Below are 25,884 nucleotides of genomic sequence, written 5' to 3' on the forward strand. Positions count from 1 at the left end.
GGATTTCTTAGGATATTTAGGGCTTTTTTACCTTTATAACCACCTGTTAGCGTTTCTGCCTTCCATGTCTCGTCTATTTGATTGGATGAAGATGACTTGCAGTTTTTTGCTTTGTGCTCTGAGAGATGCTCTAGTTGTAAAACATTAGTGCATGCATATACATTACGTAAAGTCTACACAATTGTTCATGAGTCATTTAATAAATCCGAGCTGCAGCTCAGCATTCATTAGCGTAATTAGCTGCTCTTTTCCTGCCCCCTCAAGAAAAGTTGAGACTGGATAAACTGCAAGCATGTCACTACTAGTTGAGTTTGGTCAGAACCACTATAATTAAAAGCAGATTGTTATTTATGTCTGCAGTAATTTTAACTTGGTGGTATTGCTCTGCAATGGCAGTGAACATGACACCGATTAGTTAAACCCAGGATAGAAGCACATGAAGTGGCTTGCAGCAACTGTGGGGAGGGGTAAAACCTTATCAATAGTGTGCCCTATATGAGATATGCCAGTTGGATGTGTAGAAGGATATGAGATGAATTATCAGCCAATGAGGGTTGGCGTTAAGATCAACCGTTATCAGATGTACTTGGACTGCCAATTAAATTTGGCTTCGTGGTTTGCCTAAAAACCTGTTGTGCTCATTTCCTAATAAGCAAAATGCTAGAGCGTACATCTATTTTCATGTTATTTAAAGCACTTTGCAAGTACATTTTGTGAAGTGCTATATCACCACCAAACTGGGCCACCTTCAAACCCCCTGCCACCTGCTCCTGTATCAAAGACTCCTTAACCAAACGGCCTCAATCAGTCCCACTCAGCCCCCACCTCTCAACCCTACTGTCACTCAGCACCAGATCCCCACAGGGCTGGATCTCAGTCCCCTACTGTATCCCCTGGACACCTATGACTGTTTAATAAACCACCGAACCAACATCATAGTCAAGTATGCTGATGACACCAACGTGGTTGGGCTCATCTCTGATGAAGATGACACAGCCTTCAGGGAAGAGGTAGAGAATGTGTCCTGTTGGTGCTCAAAAAATAATCTGAAGCTGAGCTCATAATGGACTTCAGGAGGCTCAGACAGGTCCACTCATTATAAATGGAGAACAGGTGGAATCTGTCTCCATCTTTAGGTTTCTTGGCACCCACATCTCAGCCAATCTCACCTGAACCCACTTCCTCTGTGTCCTGAGGAAAAATAACCTGGACTAGAAGCTGCTGCTGGCCTTCAGCTTCAGCTGCTTGCTGTCTTATTTGTGTTTACATAAAAGAAGAAACACATTTTATGTACACCAGCTGCCGCTCCCTTACCCTTCTGGTTGTCAAGCAGGAAATTGCTATCCTCATTGCCTCCAGTGATGGCGTAGGAGACGCCATCTCCGTCCGGGTCGTTGGCATGAACGATGGCAACCAGAGTGTCAGGACCGGCATCCTCACTTAGGAAGGTCTTATAACTAACAGAGAGGAAGAGAGAAAGATGTGTTATTTCTTTACTACATACAAGCACTTTGCAGACCTAAAGAGATGAAGGATGTCATGAAAGGGTATTAATGTATGAAAAGAAAAATAGGCTGATGCCAGAATGAGAAAAAAGTTCAATAAAAAAGTAGAAGAAATAAAAGTGTGAAAGAGACAGTGGAGCGAGAGGAGAGGTGAAGATGAAGTGAAAACAGATGGAAGAGAACAGTGGGATTAAAAATAGATTCTGAGTTAAAAACAAACTTAATTAACAGATTGACTCTGTGGGCGAGAGACCCAGACAGCGACAGGGGTGAGGCAGGAAAAAAAGAGAGAGAGAAAGCTCACAGCTGATGTTCATTATTAAACAAAGTTGTATTAACAATTCAAAAGGTGACAAAAAATGAAAACGGCTGCAAAGAGTAGAAGAATGAGGATAATTCTTACATGCTCTGTGAAAAGATGGGTGCCTCGTCATTGGTGTTGGCGACTCGGATGCGGATTGAGGCTGTCCCGGTGCGAGGGGGTGTTCCTGCATCCACTGCAACCACCAAAAACTCATAGATGTGATTAGGGCGCTCATAGTCCAAGCGACGGGCGGGGCTGACCACACCCCCAGATGTGATGCTGAAGTCACTGCTGGGAACGAAGTATGAGATCTCCGAGTTTATCCCGGAGTCACAGTCCCGGGCAAGTACTGGATGGGAGGTGGGTAGGGTGAGGAGAGAGGTGAAAGAAGAAAGAAAATTAGTTGTAAAGTGCAGAAGATAACGCGGGGTAAATAAGGAACAGAAAGAAGGGCTCAGAGAAGATGGTTGTAAAGATAGAGGTGAGAGGAGTAGGAAACAGAGATGAAGAGATTGGATAAGGTGGAAAAAGAAGAAGAAGGGAGACATTTTTATTAATAACTTAGTTTGTACACTGTTGTAATGTATGTATGATTATGTGTACTTGTCTGTCTCTGTAAGGACCAATCTGAGTTTGCAGCCTTGAGATTGATGTAGTTAGTCTTCACTGTAGGATAAAATCTTCAAAGACGTGCTTGGAGGTTCAGACATAGTTTTAAGGTTCAGGTTCGGTTAAGGAGCTCAGTAATGTAGTATGTCAACAAGAGTCCTTGCAAAGATAGAGGGTAAAATAAGCATGTGTGTGAGGATGTGATGCTGGCTGCTCGCCTAATAAGAGCAAAGCCTCGCTGAAGCTGGAGTGTTTGATCTCAACCAGTCACCAGCAGCTATGACAGATGGCTCTGACTCACACACACACACACACACACACACACACACACACACACACACACACACACACACACACACACACACACACACACACACACACACAGATGAGCTGTACAGTCTAACCACAGGTGTAATGTGTTGGTTTTGTGTTCACACAGACCCTACTTGACAGATCAGTGTGTGTGTTACCTTGCAGCAGTGAGGTTCCAGGTGCGATGCTCTCAGGTATGTTGTCTCTGGTGTAGATAGAGTGGAGGAACTCTGGTGTGCAGTCATTCTCATCCGTTATGTGTACAACCACCTGCAGGGAGCATCCCACTGTTATTATCTGGTATCAGATTATACTTTATGTTGGTTTCATATTCATTTCAGCGTGAGCCAGCAGGAGCGAACAGGTGAGTTATTTCATCACAGTAAGTAAAGCTTTGGGAAGTATGACACACAAAAAAAGAATTGGGTCACACATAATCACTGATTCGACTACATTTTAATGACTGCTACAGTAGATAAAGATGGAGCTTTATCTGCTGATTTATCTGATTTATCTACACTCCATGTATAGTGGCAACTCAAGCTGCGACTATACATAGAGTGTATAAAATTTATAATCAGGAGTCTTCACAAAACAAAGTTAACTTAGGGTTCTTAACTTATTTGTCCTTAAAACATTGTCCTGTGGTTTGCATGTGCCACTTTTTTCTGAATAAAAAAGCCATCTTCATGAAATTTAATGGTTAAGCAATGATTTGACAGACACAGCTGGTAGGGATGTAATCAGTTTTTTCAATTTGATTACAAGAGCAGTATTTTGTGATTCATCAGGGTGGCGTTATTTTATGTCAGAGCTTTTTTGATTGTATAATGCAGTTTATTATGGGATACACACACAAAAGAAGAAATCAGGCAGACAAATTCTTTGTTTCAGGTTTATATTAAACTAATCAAAATCAAAAGACCCAATCAAACCAGTGCCTATGACAGAATGAAGAGAAAAACCATGAAGATGTAAATTTAAAGTCATTTTTGTTTTGTTTTCAGACATTTTCTATTTCTTATCACAAGAAACTAGAATGTCTTAGTGTAAAATTCACAGCAGACACTCTGACTTTATTAAACGTATATACTTTTCAAGATAATTGAAGCAAACATTGTGAAGACATGTCCTCTGGTCAAGGATGAAAAATATTTTCTCGTTCTCCCCACTTCTCCTTCAAACGTCCTAAACCTTGAGCCTCTGCATCATCACCTCTCTGCTGTTTCAGTTTAGTTTCACCCACTATCCCGAGCTCCTGGAGCCCAACCAAAATGCTATTTTCCATTCCCATAAAGCCTGATTTAACTGGTAAGGCTGCAGACATGACCACTTGAGCACAGCTTTTCTCGGCAGTCCTGAACCTTTGACACACCACCTGTTCAGTAATAACAGCAGGGCAGAGGAGAGGCGAGCAGAGAGGATTTAGATGCATGACTGCTTCTGCAAACATGCACTGAATATTTAGAAGCGTAAACAGTAACGCTATTCCTTATTAGTTTTTTTTTTTTACATCCAACTCAACAGGTGAATATATATTTCCTATGCTGAAAGACTGATACAAAAGAAAGAAGCACATACACACCTTTTTACATCGGAGAGACACAAAGGCAGAAGCACTGACTGCAGTCACTGTGGTGCAAATAGTAATCACTTGATAACAGTAATTACTTGATTTTATCCTTTGCTGCACATGATTTGTGTGACTTATTTTTACTGACAGAAAACATTTTTCATTTCTGGGGGATTCATTTGTGCATGAAGAATAAGAGCAAGTGTTTATTAGTAATAGAAAACATTGTTAAAGTTGAGAGCTTTATGAAACACCACAAATACACTTTTTCTGTAATATCTGCTAAGAAATTGATTTCATATGGTTAATAGATTTGACCAGTTGTTACTTGAAAGTGATAAATACAAAAACCAAGTAAAAACACAAAGATAACACCGTTTGACAGGCATGAAGAGCTTTCAGCTGAGAACTTGGCATTTCTTCTGTTTATCCATCTTCAGTACTGTTGATCCCTCTATTGTTTGCTGAAGCTTTATCAGAAATGGTTTCAACTGAAGGGTGGTTGGGAAACCATTGTTAAAGAAGGCGGAGAGTAAAGGCTAAGTTGTGCCAAATTATATAAGAACTGGAATGAAAATCATTGGAAACAGGTCTTCTGGAGTGATGAATTCAAACTTTTTTTGTTTCAAATTTTCATGAGTATGTACAGAGGTGGTTGGAAGAAAAGGACAGGAGTGAGTATGTACAGTCATTCATGGTGTGGGGCTGCATTTCAGCCACTGGTGTTGGAGATCTAGCCTCTGATCTCCCAGCACGATATCATAGCAAACCATGTAATAGACAGGCCGGTCCACCGTGTCCATTTCACGCTTCAGGCCTCTCCAAAGAGTGAAATGAACACACGTGCACAAATTTTAGTACCAGCAGGGGGAGATACTATATTTAAAGCCAAGAGGTCGCTAGTGAGCAAGGAAGGTATGAAATACATTCCAGTGTCCTTCATCACTAGAGACAATTAAGCTAGGTGGCTAATATGTATTTAAATGTGTTAATAATGTATGTTTAAACACTTTCATGTGATTATTTTCATGGTAGCCTGGAATAAAAATATCTCCCTCTGCTGGTACTGCAACTTGCATGCATATCCATTTTACACTTTGGAGAGACTTGGTGTGTCTATTAGACATTTTTGGATCTCCACCAAGTAGACAAAAGGTCATGTACCTAAATTTTGGGGGAAAATTCCCATCAGCCAATTCCCATATACTGGGTGAAGATGGATTCTTTATATAGTTCAGGCAAAGACAAGTGTACTTATAAACTAATGGTTCAATAACAAACCAATAGCTGCTCACGGACATAATTTTTTTTAACCTAAATTCCCTTCTCTGTTATATATTTAAAGATGTTTTTCCTTTACAGGTGGCAAAGAGATGCTATTTTAGTGTGTTATTGAAACTATCTTGAAGTCTTGGGGTTTCTATATTGAGAAAATTGGGAAAATGTGTGTAGTCTAGATTCATATAATATTAACAGTCAAAAAAAGGTACTAAGCTTGACACCAAATGTCAATATAAAGCTGTTCGACTGAACAATGGAAAGAGACAGAGACATGTTGACGGCTTTAAAATGTCTGATGAAGGTGATGAAGCCAGAGGCAATAAAAACCGCAGAAGCTACAGTAAGGTGCAACATAAGCAGTGCTGCAAAACCCCCTCTCTCTCTTTTACATGCACACGCACTCACTCACACACACACACGCACACATGCACACACACACACACACACACACACTGGCATGCACGAACAGGCAGGGCATTTATAGTGAATTAGCCAGCCAAGCTTATAGAGCAGCAGTGGCCTTTGGGGGACACTGGTAGTTTAGCAGCTATTCTCTCTGTGTCTCAACCATCTGGACACTGAGAGCAGGTGATAATGGATTTCTCTTGGTGTGTGTGCTTGTGGGAGTGTGTGTTAATGTGAACAGATGTAGATATCTGTTGTAGTAAGTCTTCAAAGCTTACTCTGAGGGTAAAAGTCAGTACTTAGCAGCCAGGCTTTTGCACTTTACGTATGTGTGTATGTGTGTGTGTGTGTGTGTGTGCTCGAGCCACATATAATCTATTATTGTGCAAACCCTGTAACAAAATAAAAAGAAAGCTCCTGCACCACAAAACTGCTGATTCCTAAGTGATTCCTAAATTCTGAACGCAGCTTTGAACTTGTGCATTTCACTGAGTTTTCATCGTGAGAGCTTCACGGGATGCTCAGCAGTTTGTTTTTAGTGGTATGCTTGCAAAATAAACACATAAATTTAATAAACAGTAAATGAAAGAGTTGCATCACAGCATCTGATTCAGCAGCAGCACTTTCTTTCTCATTTTAAATTAATGAGTTTTCATCAGAGAAGTGGTATGCCGAACTGTCAAGGGTCAACACCCTTACATGTTCTCAGATATGTGTGATGATGAGCTGTGGATTTATTTCAGAGGCTGTGGTAACACTTACAACTCTGTATTGACCTTCCAATTCACACCATAATACTCCATGGCCATCATGTGATTCGACTGTAAGAGTTTAATATGCCATTGATGTGTGAACACTTAGAGTGCCTACCATTCTCCACCAGTTATCAGATATAATAAATTATTTTCAATCACTCTCTAACTTCTGTTTTCAATTATCAGGTTGTCTGAGTGTTATTTTTCCCTGGTTATTGTTTTAACTGCAGTGCACGGGACCATAACTTTGTCCCAAAAGATAAAGCTGTGTGTTAAAGCTGTAGCTACATGCTGTTGACATGGATGTATAAATTTAGAGCTTGCATTCACACATCAAACTTGTAAAAGTATTAGTCACTTTACACAGATTAATAAATAGTATATTTGCATGCTTGGTAGTGTAGCTGTACCTCTGCCACGCTGCTAAGGCCGGTGTCGGGTTCAGAAGCTCGGACCTGCAGGGTGTGCAGGTTGTGACCACTCTCATAGTCGACGTTCCTGGTGAGGCTAAGCGCTCCGCTCTCCTGGTTGATGCTAAACAAATTCCCTGGATTAACGAGTAGCATGTATGAGAGACTCTTCTTCTGGAAGGAGACAGCATGGACAACTGCAGCTCTACATGGACGTGGACATAAACACACACAAAGCAAGAAATTTAAGCAACATTAGCAACAGTTTTCTTACCAGAAAGAGAAAATAAAGGGAAAAATAGACTTGAGTTCTCCAAGATTTTATGAAATCCTTTTCTTAGACCTCTATCTTCTGCTGAATCAGATAAAATACTGTGTTAGTTTTAATGTATGTGTGCACCACTTCACAGTCAGCTCCAAGTCATGTCTTAGCATGGCTTAGCAAAAATACTGCAGCCGCGGGGGAACTGTTAGCTAAGCCCCCTAAAAGTAGAAAATATCGAGAAATTTCCATATCTTTTGTAGTTCTTTAAATGTCATTACACATTGGTTGTGACATTTCCTTACCTACTTTAGCACTGTTGTTATTTTTATTGCTTGTATTCCTGTTTTTATCTGTGTAAAGCACTTTGAATTTCTTTGAATGAACTTGGTGTGCCTTGCCCAAAGTATAAACATGACCACAGGTCTGCAGAAAGCTGATCTGCATTTCTTTTTCCAAACAGACTTATAAAGTGAAGAGGAGCTGTGACGTGCTGGTCGAGCTCCAGTGCTGCGTTTAAAGTCTGCAGCCTTCATGGATTATTCTGAACTCAGACACCATTGCAACCCGATTAATCAATTTAACATAAACTAACACACAGGTATGCACAGACGCACATACGGTCAGAGGACACGTGCATGTGAGGACATAAAAACAAATAAAAGGGACATAATGGAAGAAGAGACACACAGAAACCACATGCAGAGATACACCCACAGACACACTGCTCACAGGGTGGCATGGATACTTGGATATTAATACAATGTGCTTTGCGCCAGCAGCCCCGAGGATTCACACACACACTCTCCTTCATGTTTATCCAGACCTCGCTTTTAATAAATATTTGAATTTGCCACACTTTCAAATTCTCAGCCTCAGGCCACACTCATACATCTGGGTCCTCTTCAACCACCTCCACCCACCCCAGCCTTCTCTGCATCATCCCTCTATCCTTCATTTTCTTCTCTTCCCTCTCCTTCCTTCCTCTATCATCCCTTCACGCTCTCCACATCCCTCCACCTCTCCCTCCTCCTCCTTCTTCTTCTTTCCTTTTGTCTCGCTCTACAGGGCTCATCTTTTCATGCATCACATGACATGCAAAGCAAGGGAGCAGGCACACACAAACAGACACACATATGCACAAAATGCCATTTTCACATTCTGTGTCTGAGGCAGTGGAATGCAAATCATGTTTCTGTATATATGGAGTCAGAAATATAAACAGACACTTTTGTTAATAAAACCTACTCACAACAATAGTACCAGATGTAAGATTACAAGTACTTCTAATATGTCTCTCTGTGTATAACCCTGTCAGTAACATATACAAACATATAAATTAAAAGCACATAAAACTGGTACCTGTTGGATCACTTCTAATGCAGTTGCTTGATACAAAGCAGCATAAGGTGCTGTATCAAAACTTGTACTAATGGATCATACAGGAAATATGCGCTTAGTATTTATTTTTATGTGTTAACTGCCAGGCATTTTGGTTTGTACACATCTGTACATCCATGCAAAGGGTGAACCCGTCATTGTCAATAGACCACACAAGATGGCGTCTTCTGGTTTAACTGGTGTAACTGGTGGAGGCCTAAATGCTAAAAATAAGACTTCAGAATTTGTCGAGTAGAGAAGGATCTGTAACAAGGAATGATAAGAAAAAGAAAAACTTAACACTGTCACTTTCACCTTTTTTACTTATTGAGGTTTATATTTCAGAAAGCATGCGTGTAGCAAAAAGCTTCTTTTAAGTTACAGTTTTTCTCAGTCGCTTTGGTGCGTTTCTCAGAACACCATTAACATTTGCACAGCAGTTAGTGCATTTCCCAAAACAATTAGTGCTACAGTCACTTGTTCACTGTAGAATACATGTAAACATAAAATCACCCATTTGGTAGAGCCTCCTCATGAGTGACAGCTGTAATTCACCTGAGATCAATTGTTCAATTTCGGAGACATTTCCAGGAACAATGATACAGAAAGGTATAGGATTTGCTTGACAGATGGCCAATTTTTGGCATGTGATAACTAGTTCAACAATTTTGTGTGTGATGACTCAAGCAATGGATGTATGACTATTCGTTTTATTGGGAATGACTATTCAGCATCCATAGGTATGATTACTTTTGACTGACATGACATAAGCAAATGGAAATGTCAGAAAGCAGCAGGGAAATGTATGGAAGCAACTGATTCATGTCCAAAATCATTTGCAGTTTGTTCAGAGAGAGGAGAAATTGCTACTATGATGTGCACAAATGACTGAGTGTTGTGGAGGTTGAACTAATAGTTATGAGAATTTCAATTCTGATCTGAGAAACGTACCAAAGCGACTGAGAAAAACTGTAACAACTTATACTGCAAATAAACATCCAATGCTATTCTTTGGGAGTTTCACTGTATGTATGCATAAGGCATATATTTCCAAAGAAACTGGTAAACCTGTGAGACCTAATTGACTTGTGAAGGGCTAAAATGTATAATAGCAGTCTGGCAGTTTAGATGAAATGTCTCAGATGCCATCTTGCATTTTACAGGATTTAAAAGATTAGCCACTAAGATCTTGACGTATTACAGAACTTTCGAGTGTCTTGGAGTGTATACAACTTACTAAATGTGAAGCCTCAACAGCATAGCCAGGTGGTTATAATGCTGTAAGTGTTATTCACAGAGCATACACACAAACAAGGGATAACAATATGTCAAACTGCTGTAGGGACTCACGGTTGGCCAACGGGTATGTTCTCTGGTACATTCAGGCTGTACGTGGAATTGGTGAACTGGGGTGGCCGATAGCCTGCAAGGATAGCAACAGTGGCTGGTGGCCCTTTACGACCATGTCCATCCACTGCCTGAACCCGAAGGAGGTACTCCTTACTGGGGGTCAAAGGTCGACCGGTTGTCCTGATCTCCCCAGAACGATGGTCCACCTCGAAGCACTCCTCATCACCTTTATAAAGAGAAAAGGAAACTCTGCCTTTAAAAACATTAATTTAAATGATAGATAGATAGATAGATAGATAGATAGATAGATAGATAGATAGATAGATAGATAGATAGATAGATAGATAGATAGATAGATAGATAGATAGATAGATAGATAGATAGATAGATAGATAGATAGATAGCAGCCACAGCTGTCCAATTATAAAACTAAATAAGGTAATATGAAGCTAGAGGGATTCTCTGAGTATGTTTATTTCTGTGTGTGTTTGTGATTAACACGTTTTGAAGAGTCCCCACTGGAGAAGAGAAGGAAGAGGGAAGGGAGCAGTAGAAATGTGGAGACAATTTGACAAAAGAGAAAGAAAGCAGACATGGAAACTTTGAGAAGAGGAGGACAAGAAGAAAAGTACAGTTTAAAGTTTGCTTAGCCTCTCTGTCCACCATAATAACTGCCGTCATCACCTCTTGGGCTGGTGCAGAGTCCAACAATTTCAGTAGCTTTCATCCTATATTCTATCTATTATTTATTTCTAAAATCCCTGAGAAAATAGTTGTGTCTCAGGTTCTTGCTCACTTGTTTGGCAATAATCTTTTTGAACAGTTTCAGTCTAGTTTCTGTCCCATTGATTCTCAAGAAAACAGCCTTTGCAAAATTCACCAATGACCTCCTAATAGCAGCTGACTCTAGTCTATTAACCATTCCTCTTCTTTATTTCCATTACTATTTATGCAATTGCAGACTATCACACTATGTCCCATAATATCCTTCTTGACAGACTAGCCTCTACTGGAATTAATAAACCACCCATAAACTGGTTTAATTTCCATTTTTAAATCCTATCCTGGTTCAGTCAACTTAAATATCTCAGCTGAAATTTTCATTTCCAGTTATACCACTTGTTCTCCAGGGATCTGTTTTGGGGCCTCACCTATTTATCAACTGTCTATTTCCTTCTTTTGTAAAATTATCAGCATTTCAATTTCCATTGTTATGGTGATGACACCCAGCTCTACCTGTCAGCCAAACCTACCACCACTCTCCCAGCCACCTTCCTCCAGGAAATCAAATCCTGGTTTTTCTCATTGGCATCCAGAATGTCAAAAATTTTCCCTCCCGATCGACAACTCCTCAGTTTCTCCTTCCCCTCAGGTTAAGAGTCTGGGTGTCATCCTTGACAGCACACTTATTATGTCACTTGCTCCTCATACTTCCATCTTTGTAACATTAATATATAAAGACATTAATGTCTGTCTGTCACAACCAATAGTACTCCCATCTTTATTCACACCTTGGTTATGTCCTACATGGCTTCCTGTATATCTCTTTCTCTCATATCCATCCATAACTTTCAACTGGTCCAGAAGTAGTCACAGAAGTTTCTCCATTTATCACATCACATCTGTTGTTCAGCAGCTTCACTAGCTCCCAGTTAAATATCGTATTGATCTTAAGATTCTGCTCCTCACCTTAAAGGCAATCCATAACCTCCCTCTGCAGTACCTCTCTGAACTACTGCACGTTACACACCCATTCACATCCTCAGGGTTTCTTCTTCTCTTCTTCTTACTATGCCTTATGCCTGTTTGACTACCAAACAGTTGCTTCAGTTCCTCTGTTCCTCACCTCTGGAATTGCCTCCCATGAAACATCTGTAACACTGATTCTCTCCACTTTCAATTCCCATCTCATAATGCACCTCTTTAAACTGTCATACTCACTCTGCTGGTCTTCCACCTGTCATATGAATCCTCTGTTCTTAATTACTTTATATATTTTAAGCTTGTTTTACTGACTTGATTGATATTTTCTTGGTTCATTCTTGCACTTTTTTAAAACTCTTTTGTGTAAGGTTTTGAAAGGTACCCATTACAAAATGTGTTTTTATTATTGTTATTATTGTTAAAAACAAAGATAGGCAAAGTAAGGTACCACTCACAAAGGCCTAGACAACATCCGCGACCCCTAGACAACTGCTAGTTACTAAAAAAAGATTTGTATTCCCCAATTGGTTGGCAAGTGGTTGGTGGCCGAGGGAAAGTGGTTACAAAGAGGAAACCCATCCTGCCTGCTGCAGCCATCCATAGTTTGCATGGAAGATGTGTCTTGTCTGCATAAACGTGCTAACTAACCACAGAGCAATAGTGAAACTTGAAAAAAAGTGTGACACAGGCACACAACGAAACAAAGAGGCAAAGGCTGTATATCATGTCATGAATAGAAAGAAGATGAAAGGTTAGAATGGGCGGATAAAAAAAGACATGAAGGGCAGAGAAGAATCCCCAGCTGTTGACTGGAGGGTTTTGAACCAGCAGCTGCATCCAACCTGTCAATCATCTTCTCTTGTTTTGACTGCTGAAGGGAGATTTTTCTGACACTTGTTTGTCAAAGTCTCACTAAATGAGTTGTGGTTTGCTTCTAAAGCAGCGGTCTCCAATCTTTTTTGCGCCACAGACCGGTTTATGCCCGACAATATTTTTACAGACCGGCCTTTAAGGTGTCGCGGATAAATACAACAAAATAAAACTAGTACCGGTACCGAAAAAAGAAGATTTATTAATAACACACATGAAAAGACCCAGGAAAACCGAGTAAACGATAAAAACGATAACAAAATAACGCTGAAAACCGATAAAAACCCTGAAAACCATACATTTCACACCTGAGCCTCAACTCTCGCGGCCCGGTACCAAACGACTCACAGACCGGTACCGGTCCGAGGCCCGGGGGTTGGGGACCGCTGTTCTAAAGCTCCTACAGATTGCCTTTATTGTCTCACTTTCATAATAATCTCTTTTGAATTAAAATTAAAACTGACTTAAAGTAGGTTTCGTTCAGAGACAAGAAGATGCATATTGGTTTCTTGCCCCTGATTGGCATAGCATGAAGACTAGGCAAGAGGCCAGGGAACCAGCTGGCAAACCTGTCCAAAAACTGAATAACAGCACCTCTAAAAGCTCACTGACTCATGCTTTATAACTGCATTCAGTGACCTAAAATATCCAATGACCTGTCCAATTGTTCTGGACAGACATGTAATATATGGTAGTTGTTACTATAGGAAGAAATATATTTTACTGTGGAATAACACTACTATGATTTTGTGAAACTTCTGAAAATAAAAACTGATATCTGTCAACCTCATCTACTGCTAGAGACTGCTATAGATTCTTAAGTTGTCACTTTACAATGGAACCATTAAAATTTGAGATTTTTATTCCAAATAAGTAGGATTCATGGTACTGCATTTGAGCCCCCTTGTGTAGGTATTTGACTATGCAGAGTGAAAGATTTTGGGTATACGGATGTGCTTGCGTGCACTTCAAAAAAACAGAAAACCCCAACAACAATGCTGAATGCTGACTGGTTGAAAGTTGGTCCTAAACAGGAAAGGGAGAGACAGCTGAATTTATCAGCAACATAAAGAACACAGAAAGTGGTTGAAGTGGAAATTATTTTTGAAAGTTTCTTTATAACTTAGGTCTTCTCCTTGGTTGTTTGGAGGACCTACTAAATATAAAAAACATATTTTAAAAAATCTTGATGGTGACGCCTGACAGGAACTGGATCAGAAGATTTTACATATCAAATACAAACACAAAGGGTTACAAGTTTACAGTTTTATAAGAGTAGCATTCCTGATGATTAGATTGTCTTATTCATTTAATTTTTATAAAATCTAAGTTTAAATTAAAGTGAGTCTTGCAACTTGGTGTTGTTTTAAGTCTATAAAAACATGGCAGAAGGGAATGACAGTGATTTATTTCAGTTTTCTAAGAATATGTTGAGTATATTGAAGAATAACAGAAGATTTTGTAGATATAAAAAAAGAACCATTTGTTTCAACTTTTATTTTTTTAATAGTACAGTGATGTCAGTGAGTGCACACTGTTTTTAAAAAGACCCACAGAAACTGAAACTTTCAACTCATTTTTAAGCCACTAAAACAAAAACTGCAAATTTAGGATGCTGTAACTGATTAAAATAACATTAATGCCCCTAATTGGCTTCACTCACTCTACATGAATATATTTTCACATTGGCATGATGTTAAAAAAACATTTTTAATATAAATTATTGGATTATTCATTCGTACACATGTAGTCACATTACGCCAAGGGGAAGTAAGAAGCTTTTAATAAGAAAGCATTAGAAATTAGCTCTCAAAATATCTCCCCTTTACTTTCCTCCCCCATTTTTCTTCACTTAAAAAAAAAAAAAAAAATCCACAGCCACCGGCGCCCATCCGCCCACCCTCTGACTCTCCCACTCGCTGCCTCTCCAGAGACTTCCCTATTATTCCTGAATCTGGGAGCTTTCTTTGCCCCAGGGAGCGATTAACAGCGCAGCTCCATCCCGTTCTTGCGCATTTCTTTCTCCCTCTTCCATTTGATGGTAATTGAAATTCAACAAGTCAAATTTTTATTTATAAATCACTCTTTTGAAAAAAACAGGTTTGTCACACAGAGCCTGGCAGAGCTGCAGCGGACCTAATTACAGATACGAGCGGGAGATAAGAGCAGGAACAAACACATGACAGGTTTTTAGAAAAACTGACTGAAAAAAGATGGAGGTTTGACTGTGGTAGGTAAAAAACACCCCAAAACAATGAAAAAAATACAATGAGTCGGGCGAGTGTTGATATTATAAAAGACGTGTTAATGCATTTGAAATGTATCTTTCATCTTTGAAGGGTTCTTAACATCTTAATAGCTCATTTTCAGCATATACAGTATACAGAAAATATTTATATAGTCATTATGCACAATACAGCAATTTAAATAAGATTTTAACCACTCACCCTCAAGTAGGAAGAACTGAGCTCGTCCTAGTGTCCCATCTCGTTGTCGTGCTGACAGTCGATACACTACAGAGCCTGGTGTTGCATCAGGACCAATAGCAGCCAGGTAAGGTGAGGGAAACATCGCCCACTGCAGGTCAGCCTGACTGGGCATGCTCAGAGTTAACCTGCACAGGTACCAGTCATCACCTGGATAAGAGAGTAAACAAATATGACATTACTACATGTAACTGATTTGAAAAAATCCTGTTACTCAAGAATCCAAGATAGCTCTGAATAGCTATCATACAGTGATTAGGATTATGTAGCTGTCCTTCTGAAAGGAATGGTTGCATTTAGCCAACTTATTACTCCCCCATGTACCTGCTCCACTCTCACTTGAAAATAGTTCAATTGTTATAACACCATTAAGTTTGTGAATGTTACTTCTCTCGCAAAATCAAGAAGGAGGTGAAACTTAAAATATAAGAGAATGGTTCTTGCTGGTATTTAAACTAATCTGTTTATTTATGTATTGTTAAATAACCCTATTCAAAACTACCTTTCACCCAATGACGGCTGGGATAGGTTCAAGCCCCTCATGACCCTGAACTGGATAAGAGGAAGAAAATGGGTGGGATGGATAAATGAATGGATGGAAAGAAGCCCTTTTCAACTGAATACTAATCTTTATTGAGCCCAGGAAAATTCATAACATTTCTATAACCAAAAAAGATAAATGTTTGAAAAATGTCCTCAGAAGACAACAGAATCTGATTTAGTTACTTGGCCAGTACTGTATATACATAGGTTTATAGTTTTGTTATGGCTTCTTATCCAGTATTAGTATTGGATAGTATTAGTATTAATTCAATGATGCAGGTCAATGTTGAAAAATAACCTCTTTTATTTAGCCTTTGGTTTTAACCAACTGAAATATCTGACTGTTGAGCTACTAAGGTGACCAGTCAGTTTCTATATGTGTCTCTCAACCTGTTTTCCAGACACAGGACATCAAATAACTGCATATAAAATAATAATTATCCACAAAAAAATGGACTGTAGTGTCCATGAAATGGCTTTGTATTAAGAGTATGCAGTATGTATTTACAAGATTACAAATCTAAAATCAACATTGTTAGTAACACATTAGCCATAAAACTGCTAAACATCTGGTTTTAAATCATGTCTATGTAAAATATGTCATAGAAATGCATTTGCTTTTAGAAATAATGACTCTTTGTACTATAATATACAGTAACAGTCAAAAGTTTCAATTGATAGTGATTTAATAGATGATTTCTGTGCATCAGTGTTTTTATATGTTTTTATTTAAATGTTACCTAACAGTCCCTGTGTTTTGGTGGTTGGCTGAGTGCTTCAACTGCATGGCTGCTATTGTTGTCTCAGCTTTGAAGTGACGAAGCTTGTTAGCTAAGCCAGCTGCACTCGTTCAGACAGTGGTTCAGCCAATGGGGACAAGGTGACATCTCTCAACTTTTGTCATTTTTTCCTCATCTCTCATCATCACCTTGCTGCTCCAGAAGAGAACAGTGAAGGAGTGACAGGGAGGAAGAGAGAGAAGGAAGCAGTTCCTCCAAAATAAAACAACAGAACTTTCACAAGATCACAAAGACACACAGCAGGAGCTCCCATTCTCCCAGTCAAAAATACACACACGCACGCACGCGCATGTTTTTTCTGCATCCAAAAGTCAACTCTCTTTATATATTTTGTTGTGTCGTCTGGTTCTGAGGAGGCATTTGTTTGGTTTGAAGGTGCTTTGGCGCTAGCTGTTGTTTTGGCTCTTGTGTCGTTTTGCAACAGCAAAGGAGACAACAGCCTGAACAAGCGAGGAAACTTCACTTCAGAGAGACCAAAAAACGAAAAAAAAAAAGAGATGAGGAGGTGGCAGAAGAGGAGGTGGAGGAGGGAAGGAGGTGAAGACACAATGGTGTCTACCTTTGTTTCTGTCTTCTCTGAAGGTCTGTCAACAAACTGAACATGAGAGGGAGAAGGAAAAAGAGGAGGACAGGAAAAAGGAGGCAAATGAGACAGGGACATAAAGGGAGACAAAGAAGTAATAATAGAAAAAGCAACAGGAAAACAGGAGAAATGAACAATGGGGTGAAGCCAAAATGGGGGAAAATAAGGCATAAAATGCAAAAAAATTAGAATAAAGAAGGAATATGGTGAGCATAGATGCAGAATGAAGAAAAAAACAATGAGGAAAAAGAAAATGTGCTCCATCTTAGAGTTACCCATCAAATTCAAGTACACAAACACATACTATTACACTCAGTGTGACGGGCACTGTCAGGGGATCCCATTATCTCTGAATCTGCATCACCAAGAAATGTCCACAAATCAACAATATCCTCTATGTATTTAACTCTGTGGTTTGTGAATCACATATTTTTAGCTTCAGTAATCCATTATTAGTTACCTGTATGTGGAAAAATAACACTAACAGAAAGCTGTTGTTTCTGTAATGATTAATATTAATTCTGTATATGCCAAAGAAAAATTAATGTCCTTTCAGAAAAGAACAACTTAATCTGAAAATAAAAATATATCCTATTCCAGGCCAAAGCATGCTGTGACTATGATAAACACCCATAAATAAAGTGAGAAAATGAGCAAAACGCTAACTAAAAAAAGTTAAGGAGATGAGGGTGAGGCGATAATGAGGACGGAATCTTCCAGCTTAGCGCTCCACTGTCCTCTCCCGCGTTAGCCGGCCTTGAGTTTTTAGTCAATGCATAAAATCCAGAATAATCAAATCTATTTCTGTCTGTTGTTTTACATATGCTGTGCTGTGGGCCGTGCATGAAAGCCAAATGAAGTCTGTCCTATTATTATGATAAGCATCAACACGTTCAGATGCAGTGCCAGCGGTCAGCACATGTGTCAGCCTGGGCGAAAACTATAAAGCCAACCTTACTGTATGGAAATACAACTGCAAGGGGGAGCGAAGTGGACACAATGCCTCCTTTGTACCTCCAGGCTGATAAAAGCTCACTGACACTAGAATAATGGCATTTGATATATGATATAATACGTAGTCTCTGCAGGGTCACACTGCAGCTTGTTTATCTGCATTAGTGAGTGGAACACAAACCGCAGCCCCTCCTACATAAGTAACACTTTTTATTGGAAAATTTTAAAAAGTACATTTTGTATATTATTTAGGAGTCTACACAGATAAAGCAAATAAAGAGCTTACTGAACACTATGGGCATTAGAGAATGTCCCTGTTAGATTAAAAGAGTTTTGCATTATGCGCACAGTGTAATATATTTTGATGTTAGCCCAATCAGTGAAAACAAAGGGTCTCCAAACATCTTTGCTGCACACAAAGAACAGTGGACGAATCATCTGTCCAGCAGCCAAGACTATTACAGAATGTCATGACAAGGAGCTTAATAAGAGCTGGAAAATACTGCCAGAGACAAGAGGCAGGAGATGAGAATGTGGGACAAACAGAAAGAATTAGCTAAAGTGCTTCTGAGGGAATATATGCACGTGGAATACACAGCAGGCTTTCATAAAAACATGGTTTTGTAGATTCGACCTCGACAGCTGTTAAACCGGTATTTCATCTCAACATACATCCTAAAATGTAAAATCTTAATGTAGTTTTAAAAATGTGACTTAAAAATGTTGGACTGCCTTATTATTAACAAGTTGGAGTGTGTGATGATTCAGTGACTGCAAACTGTACTTATCACAGTTCAGTTCCTCAGAGGATGGTCTGTCTTTCAAAATGTTATTTCTATTACAATGTTTCAGAGGGAAACACATTTGTGACCACATTATATTTGGCATAGACGATGGGTTGTATATGTGGCATATCACATGTCATTTCTTACATACATAAAGTATGTCTACTTTATGAGGCAGTACAGTGTTATTAAACTTTTTAGTCATTCTTTAGAGGTGCTCATAGCATTGGCTTAGGTTCGGGTGAAAGTTTTGGTTTGTTTTAATGAAATACGACTTCCCTTTAATTACACTTTCTAATAAATATTTATACAGTAACACAGACAGGAATCAGCATGTGATACCAGCCTCTGGTATGACGGTCTAGCTCTTTGTATCCCCTCCATCTACCCCAACTATCTCCTGATATCTGCTGATTCTGATGCAGTTCATAATTATTGTGCTTTATTCATTATAAAATACTTCATATAGTACTGGGACCGGTCCACATCACACTGAAAGGAGTTACTTGTCCACAGAAACCTATACAGTGAGACTAATTAGGTTAGTTTGGAAGTTTGGAACTCTTATTGAGCCAGCAGAGCATTTTTAATGCATTAAGCACCTCAGCTCTCAGTGACCCTGCCTCTAACTTTCTGTTGTCTGCCACTTCATGACTGAGTTGCTGTGGCTCCTAAACACTTTCACTTTCCAATGAATGCACTTAGAGTTGATATTGAAATGTCTAGAAAAGAAGAACACACAAACTACAAACTGATTTGTTGCCACATTTGATTCTTATTGCAGTACAACCTAGACAATCAGTGAGCTCTTTAAGTGTTTGCAAAGGCAGACTGCATTGCTAGATGCTTGATTTTATACACTTTGTCAATGAGACTGAAAACATCTAATGAGAGGTATGGCCCAATTCTTTTTTTACATATAACATTTAATATACTGACCAATTACACTTCACCTAAATGTAATGGGAAAAACACTTCAATCATGTAAAACAAACAAACAAATGAACAAACATTCAAAAATCCCTTTAATTTAATTTCGTTCTAGCACCATCCTCAGGACAAACCAGTAGCAAAATGGCATCTGTGTTGTTTTATGCTGCAGTGTAGCCATGAGCTACAATTGCAACAATCCAATTAACTCATTTTTTTTTTTTTACACTAAACTGTGGTTCTAAAAGAAAAGTATTCAGGAAATGTTGCAACAACTTGCTCTGCCAAACTATAGCAATGAGTTTAGTAAAGTGGAGAACTCGCTTATATAGCTTTAGTCCAGCCTTGCTAGCACCCAAATGTGCTGAACAGCTCCTTGATGCGAATCACTGAACTCGAGAAGTCAACGAACACAAGCATGCATGCAAGCATGCATATAAATATGCAGAGGAATGTCCGGCTCAGGGCAGGAGTGGGCCTGAAGCAAAGAAGAGGAGTGGAAAATGAGGACGAGTTAAGAACCTGAACACTGAGCAGTCATTCAGTGTTCACAACTGTTCATTTTCACAAAGGAATAGATGTGTTCTTTTCCTTAAACATGTCAAAGTAAGAAAGTAAAGTTATGTTGCTTCCTTTAAGATTGCTTTTCTGTTATGCCAGTTACTGTGACATAACAAAAGGCCATTTCAGATTATTTTAGGTTTTCTCGACTGTCTAACCTGTTAAGAACACATGAAGAAATGTTATGTTCTGCTAAGCGTTTCATCCATGACTTATTTTATTCCTCTGCTTCTACCCATAACCCCCTGTGTTTTGGGGTAATTCCTCATCACTGGTTAAATTAAATTTTCATGTGCAATGAACTGCACCACAGTTTTTGTGTTAGAGGACTCAGTGAATTACTTTACAGAGCAGTGGTCTGATATGATAAACTGTATATCTTAAGAACACGCTGCAGGCTCTCATTGATGGACAGTCAAGTGAAGAAATTCAGGACAGTTTATGTCACGGACCCAGTTCCAGGGATTCGGGGTCCGTGAGCAGTGTGGACTACTATTGTAGTTATTATTATTATTATTATTATTATTATTATTATTATTATTATTATCATTATTGTGGTTGTTGTTATTATGGTTGTGTCTGCTGTCCTGTTTTTCCGTGTTGGTGTACTGTCAGGTGTTTAGGGGTGTGTGCTTGTGTATGTGAGGGTGCGGTCGTGGCAGGCACTTTTAGGCCTGGTGGGTGTGGCCCTGCCAGCTGACCGGTCCCACCCAGGAATCCACACACACCTGGCGCCGATCAAGCCTCGTCAGAGGAGCTTCAAAACAGTGTGGCTGAGAGCTCCTCGACGCTGGATCGTTGAGTGACTTCCCGTCAGTCTTAAGTGTATTGTGCAAGGTTAGTGCAAGTCTACTGTTAGGTTTTGTACTCACGGCTGCCTTTGGTATGCGTGTTTCCTCAGGAGGAATTGTGGCGACCAGGAGGCAGCACACGGAGAGTACACAGGGAACGGAGACAGAGCACGGAGCACGGGATAAAGGAGAAGACACGGAACGGGAGTTGGGATCGCACGGGGGGATTTATTGTTGTTCGGATTGTCACCACTGTAAATAAACACTGTTGCACTGTAGAGTCCTGCATTTTGGGTCCTCCTTTCCCCACATCCCCACGGTCTGCCAGCGAGACCGTGACAGTTTAACTGATCTTACCTTCACAAACAAATTAATCAAAATTATATTATTATGTGATATGTTGTTCTATGGGGTCTCAGAAAAATTACATTTCAACTTGTAGTTCTGACCATTGGTCATTGGCCACTGAGCTTTTAGATCTTGGAATGACAGACTGTAATAGATCTAAAGTACTTACTATTGTAGGTCAAACGCAGAGGGGGCCACTGCTGTAAACATTGGGTTTTTTTTGGTTTCTGATCAATTTTAATTTGTAAACTATCTATTGTTCTAGGTTAACTAGTAAGCAGCTATTCTTGCTTAATTATCTAGTGAAAATAATGCAAAATAAATGTTGCCTTGGAACCATTTCTAGTCCTTGAGCTCTCACTGTAACGCCATTGCATATCTAAAGCTCATACCCAAACCATACCTTTCAGTTTCTTTGTTTACTCCACGCTTTCAGCTACCTGGGGAAAAGTTACCAGTTGCTATTCCCAGGGCAAATGGTTCAACCAAGACAGTGTGAATCCTAAGTGAAAGAACTCCTTTTTCCAAGGACATTTTGCAGCCAGTAGCTGGCAGATTTACATAATGAAAACAAGACGGGTTGGAAACCAGACTAAATGCAAATGGTGTCACTATTCAGCAGCATTCACAATATTCAATAGATATTAAATTCATAAAGATAAGTAAAAGCCACAAGCTTCTGTGACACTTTAATATTTTAAAGTGTTGGGAGAAGTGGCGACTGACAAATACAAATAAGCCTCGGCCATCAGTTGTTTGCAAAAACGATGAGGTATCCCATGATAGCGCACACACACGCACATACACATAAATGTTTTCTAAGCAAGTAAGTAAAAAACAGTATAGTACAACAGTCTTGTCATACCATGGGTCCCAGCTGGACTTCACCACTGAGAAAACTAATGTTTGGAGAAGAAATACTGCTCGTTTTTCATCTCTTTGTCTAAAATTCCCAGTCTTCTATCCTCAGACTGTCAACTCTACTGTGTCTGTCACTTACATCTCAGTCCCTGCTGAACTCCTTTCAGACTGTTATGTTGGTGTTAGTTTAATGTAGCCTGCACATTTGCCACAACATATCCCATCTTCAATCCTATATTGAAAGTGATCCTTTCAGGAAAAAAGGTGACAAATCAAAGGAAAACATGGAGCCCTGACTGCTTCAGTAGGGGGCTCAGATGGCTTTGTTATTCTGTTTTGGGGAATTCTGCAGGCATCATTTGGATCTTCTAAAAGGAAACTGTTACTACATACACACTACACACTTAATGAAGAAACACTGCTTGATATCATCTTTATCACACGATGAAACATATCCATCCATATCTATCCAGACAGGCGTGGTCTCCTCCAGGATGACAGTGCCCCGATCCATAATGGCACCAGGGATAACTTAATGATCTGATGAAAATGTGTTTTTCCCAGTCAACAGGTTTCAGTTTAACATCTGAGACATTTTGGATTGACGTGTTAAACGGTGCTCTCGATCACCATTATCAAAAGACGAAATGAGGACAAATCTTTTGGAAGAATGGAAGATGTTTAATTTGTCACTTCCCTGTATATAACACACGTTGGAAGAGGCCCGAGCTCTTTGTTTCTGTTCTGTTTGTGTGTGCTGACTGTACTTGTCCCCTGCTTATCTGATAAATCGGTTTGGCTGCTGCAATGGCCTAATTTCCTGGCAGAGATCAATAAAGTTTCATAAAGCTCTCAGCGGTTCAAAATCCCTCACCGTCTGTTGTGTTGAACACTGACTGTCCTAAACTAGTCAAACAGGAAGTGTTGAGAATGACATGTCTTTTATACAGCCGGATAAATAGTCCCAGTGAAGTGCAGCTAAGTCCATCTTAAGCCGCCACTTACTCATTTGAATCTCAATGCAGAGCGTGTCATGGCTTGTTATGCAAAATGAGGCTAAAAAGAGAAAGGGAATTGTGCTTTGTTTACACCAAACTCCATTCTGCTGTCTTTTAATTTAAATTCATTTATTTGTTTGGGGAGGGGATTTGTTTGTATGACACACAGCGTACCGGGATCAGAACAGGATGCAACCGAATCGAGAGGACAGAGGCACAATGAGAAGAGCTATTTTCTGTCTTTTCCCTCTGAGTCTCTAAGTTGAATGGCAGCTGATGCATTGAGCGTGAAGCTGAGCTGTGGCAGCCAACCAACGGCGCTTCAGAAATAGCTGTTGCTGGTGCTCGCAAGAGCTTCAATTAGAAGAGGGCTGGAAAACAAGATGCGGGGGGATTAAATTAAAATGTGGTCGCGCCCACAGGTTGTCACACAGCCGATGATGAAAGGTGATTAAAGTGAAAGATGTGTTTATGTATAAAAAGCTTTTAACAAACCTGTTTGTCACAACCTGCTACGCAGAGCAGCAGGAGAAACAAACTCAGATACAAAAACAGGCAAGAAAGATTAAAGATGAGAAGAAAAGTGCAGAGATGTCAAATACAAGGAAAGACAAAACAAGCAGACGCAGATTCAGGCAACTCACCGACCCCCGGATAACCTCCCATCGCATTTAAGTTTTTTTGTGATGCTTCAAAAGATTAATGTAGGAAAAACCAAAGACGTTTGCTATAGAGAAAATCCCCAAAGAATGAAAAAAATACAGCATATTCTCAGAATCAACAGCACAAATGTATATAAAAGACTAATGTTGTGCTGTCACATCCTTTCAATAAAGCTTTTTGGTGTACAAAGTCAATGTAAGGAGAAGAACAGGCTGAATAGAAAAAGAACTTGGCCTAACTCAAGGGCAAATGCCACTCTAATAAAGTTAAAGATAAAAGATAAAATAAGCACTATTTAGAGGGAGCTGACAGTTCTGTAGAAAACAGTCCCATCATTATTTGTTTTCTTTTTTTTTTTAAGGATTATTATCATACTAGTTTGAAAATAAAGAAGAAAGCTGATAAGCCCCAGAGTAAAACCTCTCTGCAGACCTTTTGATCCCTTTTATCCCTGATGTGTGTGTAGCAGGTAGGTTTAGACTCACAAACTGACACATCTGTATTGGGATTGCTGCAGTGTGCTATGCTACTTTGCGCCACACATATATGCACGTCTTTCTGTCTCTATGAGGACCTTTGTTGACATAATGTATTCCAGAGCCCCTTACTGTAACCTTCTCTATCATATCTAAACATCCATCCTCAGCCCACCCACAACACACAGACTTAAGTCCCTACAACTTATGTGCAAAACCATAACTCATGTGCACATGACTGCCATAGCGCAGGTGTTTACATGTATGTATGTGGTTGCATGTGTACGTGGGTGTGATTGACGTAGTGGGATGCGTCTCCGTGGTGACTCGCTGGAAGCAGGTGTTCTCATGGGACTGGTTGCTGGGACAACACGTTAAGTCTCTATCACATGTGAAAGCACTCTGGCTTTGTGACACCACCTGTGTCCGTGTATGTGTGTGTGTGTGTCAAGGTATATCTGAGGAATTTGAAGGGCTTGAGTATATTTTGGATGATGAATAGTTACTGTTTGCAATTTAATGTGACTCAGTATATTCATATTTTTGATTTGTATTTTTTCATTAGTAGTAAGATTTATAGTGAAACTGAAAAAGCTGTGTAATTGAATGTATACATCTTTGTATATGTCTATCTACATAAACTACATTAATTAGCTCTTTGCATCTATAGGACATAAAATATTAAGGATATTTTAAAAGTACTTGGCATTTGACCTAAACTGAGAATAGTTTTTTGTTGCTATGATAGCAAAATATTTATTGTATATATGTTGCACGTGATTTTTTAAAGAATTCTAAAGAAGCAGAGAATCCTTTAAACCTCTGGTAGATGTAATTTCCATCACCACCAACACTCTTGGTTATTACTACAGACAGCTATTATATTGACAGCATAATACAGCACATGATGGAGAGTCATGTGTTGTATTACTGTATGCGCATTTCTGAACTCAAAATGCAGACTCAAATACGAGTTACTCAGATTACTCCAAAAAAATTACAAATAGCAGGGGAAGTAAATGGGAAGTGTGGCATGATGTGACAAAGAACAATGGAAAACTGAGGCATATGGGAAATACCAGGGTAAAGAGAGACAACATCAAGAAGATGGGAAAGGGGAAGCAAAATTGGAAACAGGACACAAAAGACAGAAGCTACAAATTAATAGTAAAGAAAGTAATAAAATGAGGGAATACCTAAAACTACATCTGTAAATTACAAAAAAAGGTTTGACTTAGATGAATGAAGAAACCATGAGAACAGAATCATGGGAAATAGAATAAGATAAAAACTAGAATTCAAACTCAAATGATATGAAGAAAGATCATGCTATCCAGAAAACATATAAAAATAAACAGAACTGAAACATTGAACTTGCTATTGTA

The 25,884-nt window shown here is 39.3% G+C and overlaps 1 protein-coding gene across 1 annotated transcript in view; it reads right to left on the minus strand.

Annotated features, from left to right (window-relative positions):
• The window catches only part of LOC147318861 (neural-cadherin), a 151,295-nt gene that overhangs the window by 69,889 nt on the left and 55,522 nt on the right, over positions 1 to 25,884 (minus strand). The window contains exons 2-7 of the mRNA XM_086311010.1: positions 15,168 to 15,356; positions 10,147 to 10,372; positions 7,155 to 7,359; positions 2,889 to 3,000; positions 1,909 to 2,158; positions 1,315 to 1,457 (exon numbers count right to left, since the gene is read on the minus strand). Coding sequence (XP_086167136.1) covers positions 1,315 to 1,457; positions 1,909 to 2,158; positions 2,889 to 3,000; positions 7,155 to 7,359; positions 10,147 to 10,372; positions 15,168 to 15,356 — 1,125 coding nt within the window. The remainder of the gene's footprint in view (positions 1 to 1,314; positions 1,458 to 1,908; positions 2,159 to 2,888; positions 3,001 to 7,154; positions 7,360 to 10,146; positions 10,373 to 15,167; positions 15,357 to 25,884) is intronic.

The sequence above is a fragment of the Aulonocara sp. 'chitande type north' Nkhata Bay genome, linkage group LG11 (assembly GCF_057382095.1).
Source record: "Aulonocara sp. 'chitande type north' Nkhata Bay isolate Kocher_YH1m ecotype deep benthic linkage group LG11, A_spYH_male_GT1.1, whole genome shotgun sequence".
In the NCBI taxonomy this organism is placed as follows: domain Eukaryota; kingdom Metazoa; phylum Chordata; class Actinopteri; order Cichliformes; family Cichlidae; genus Aulonocara; species Aulonocara sp. 'chitande type north' Nkhata Bay.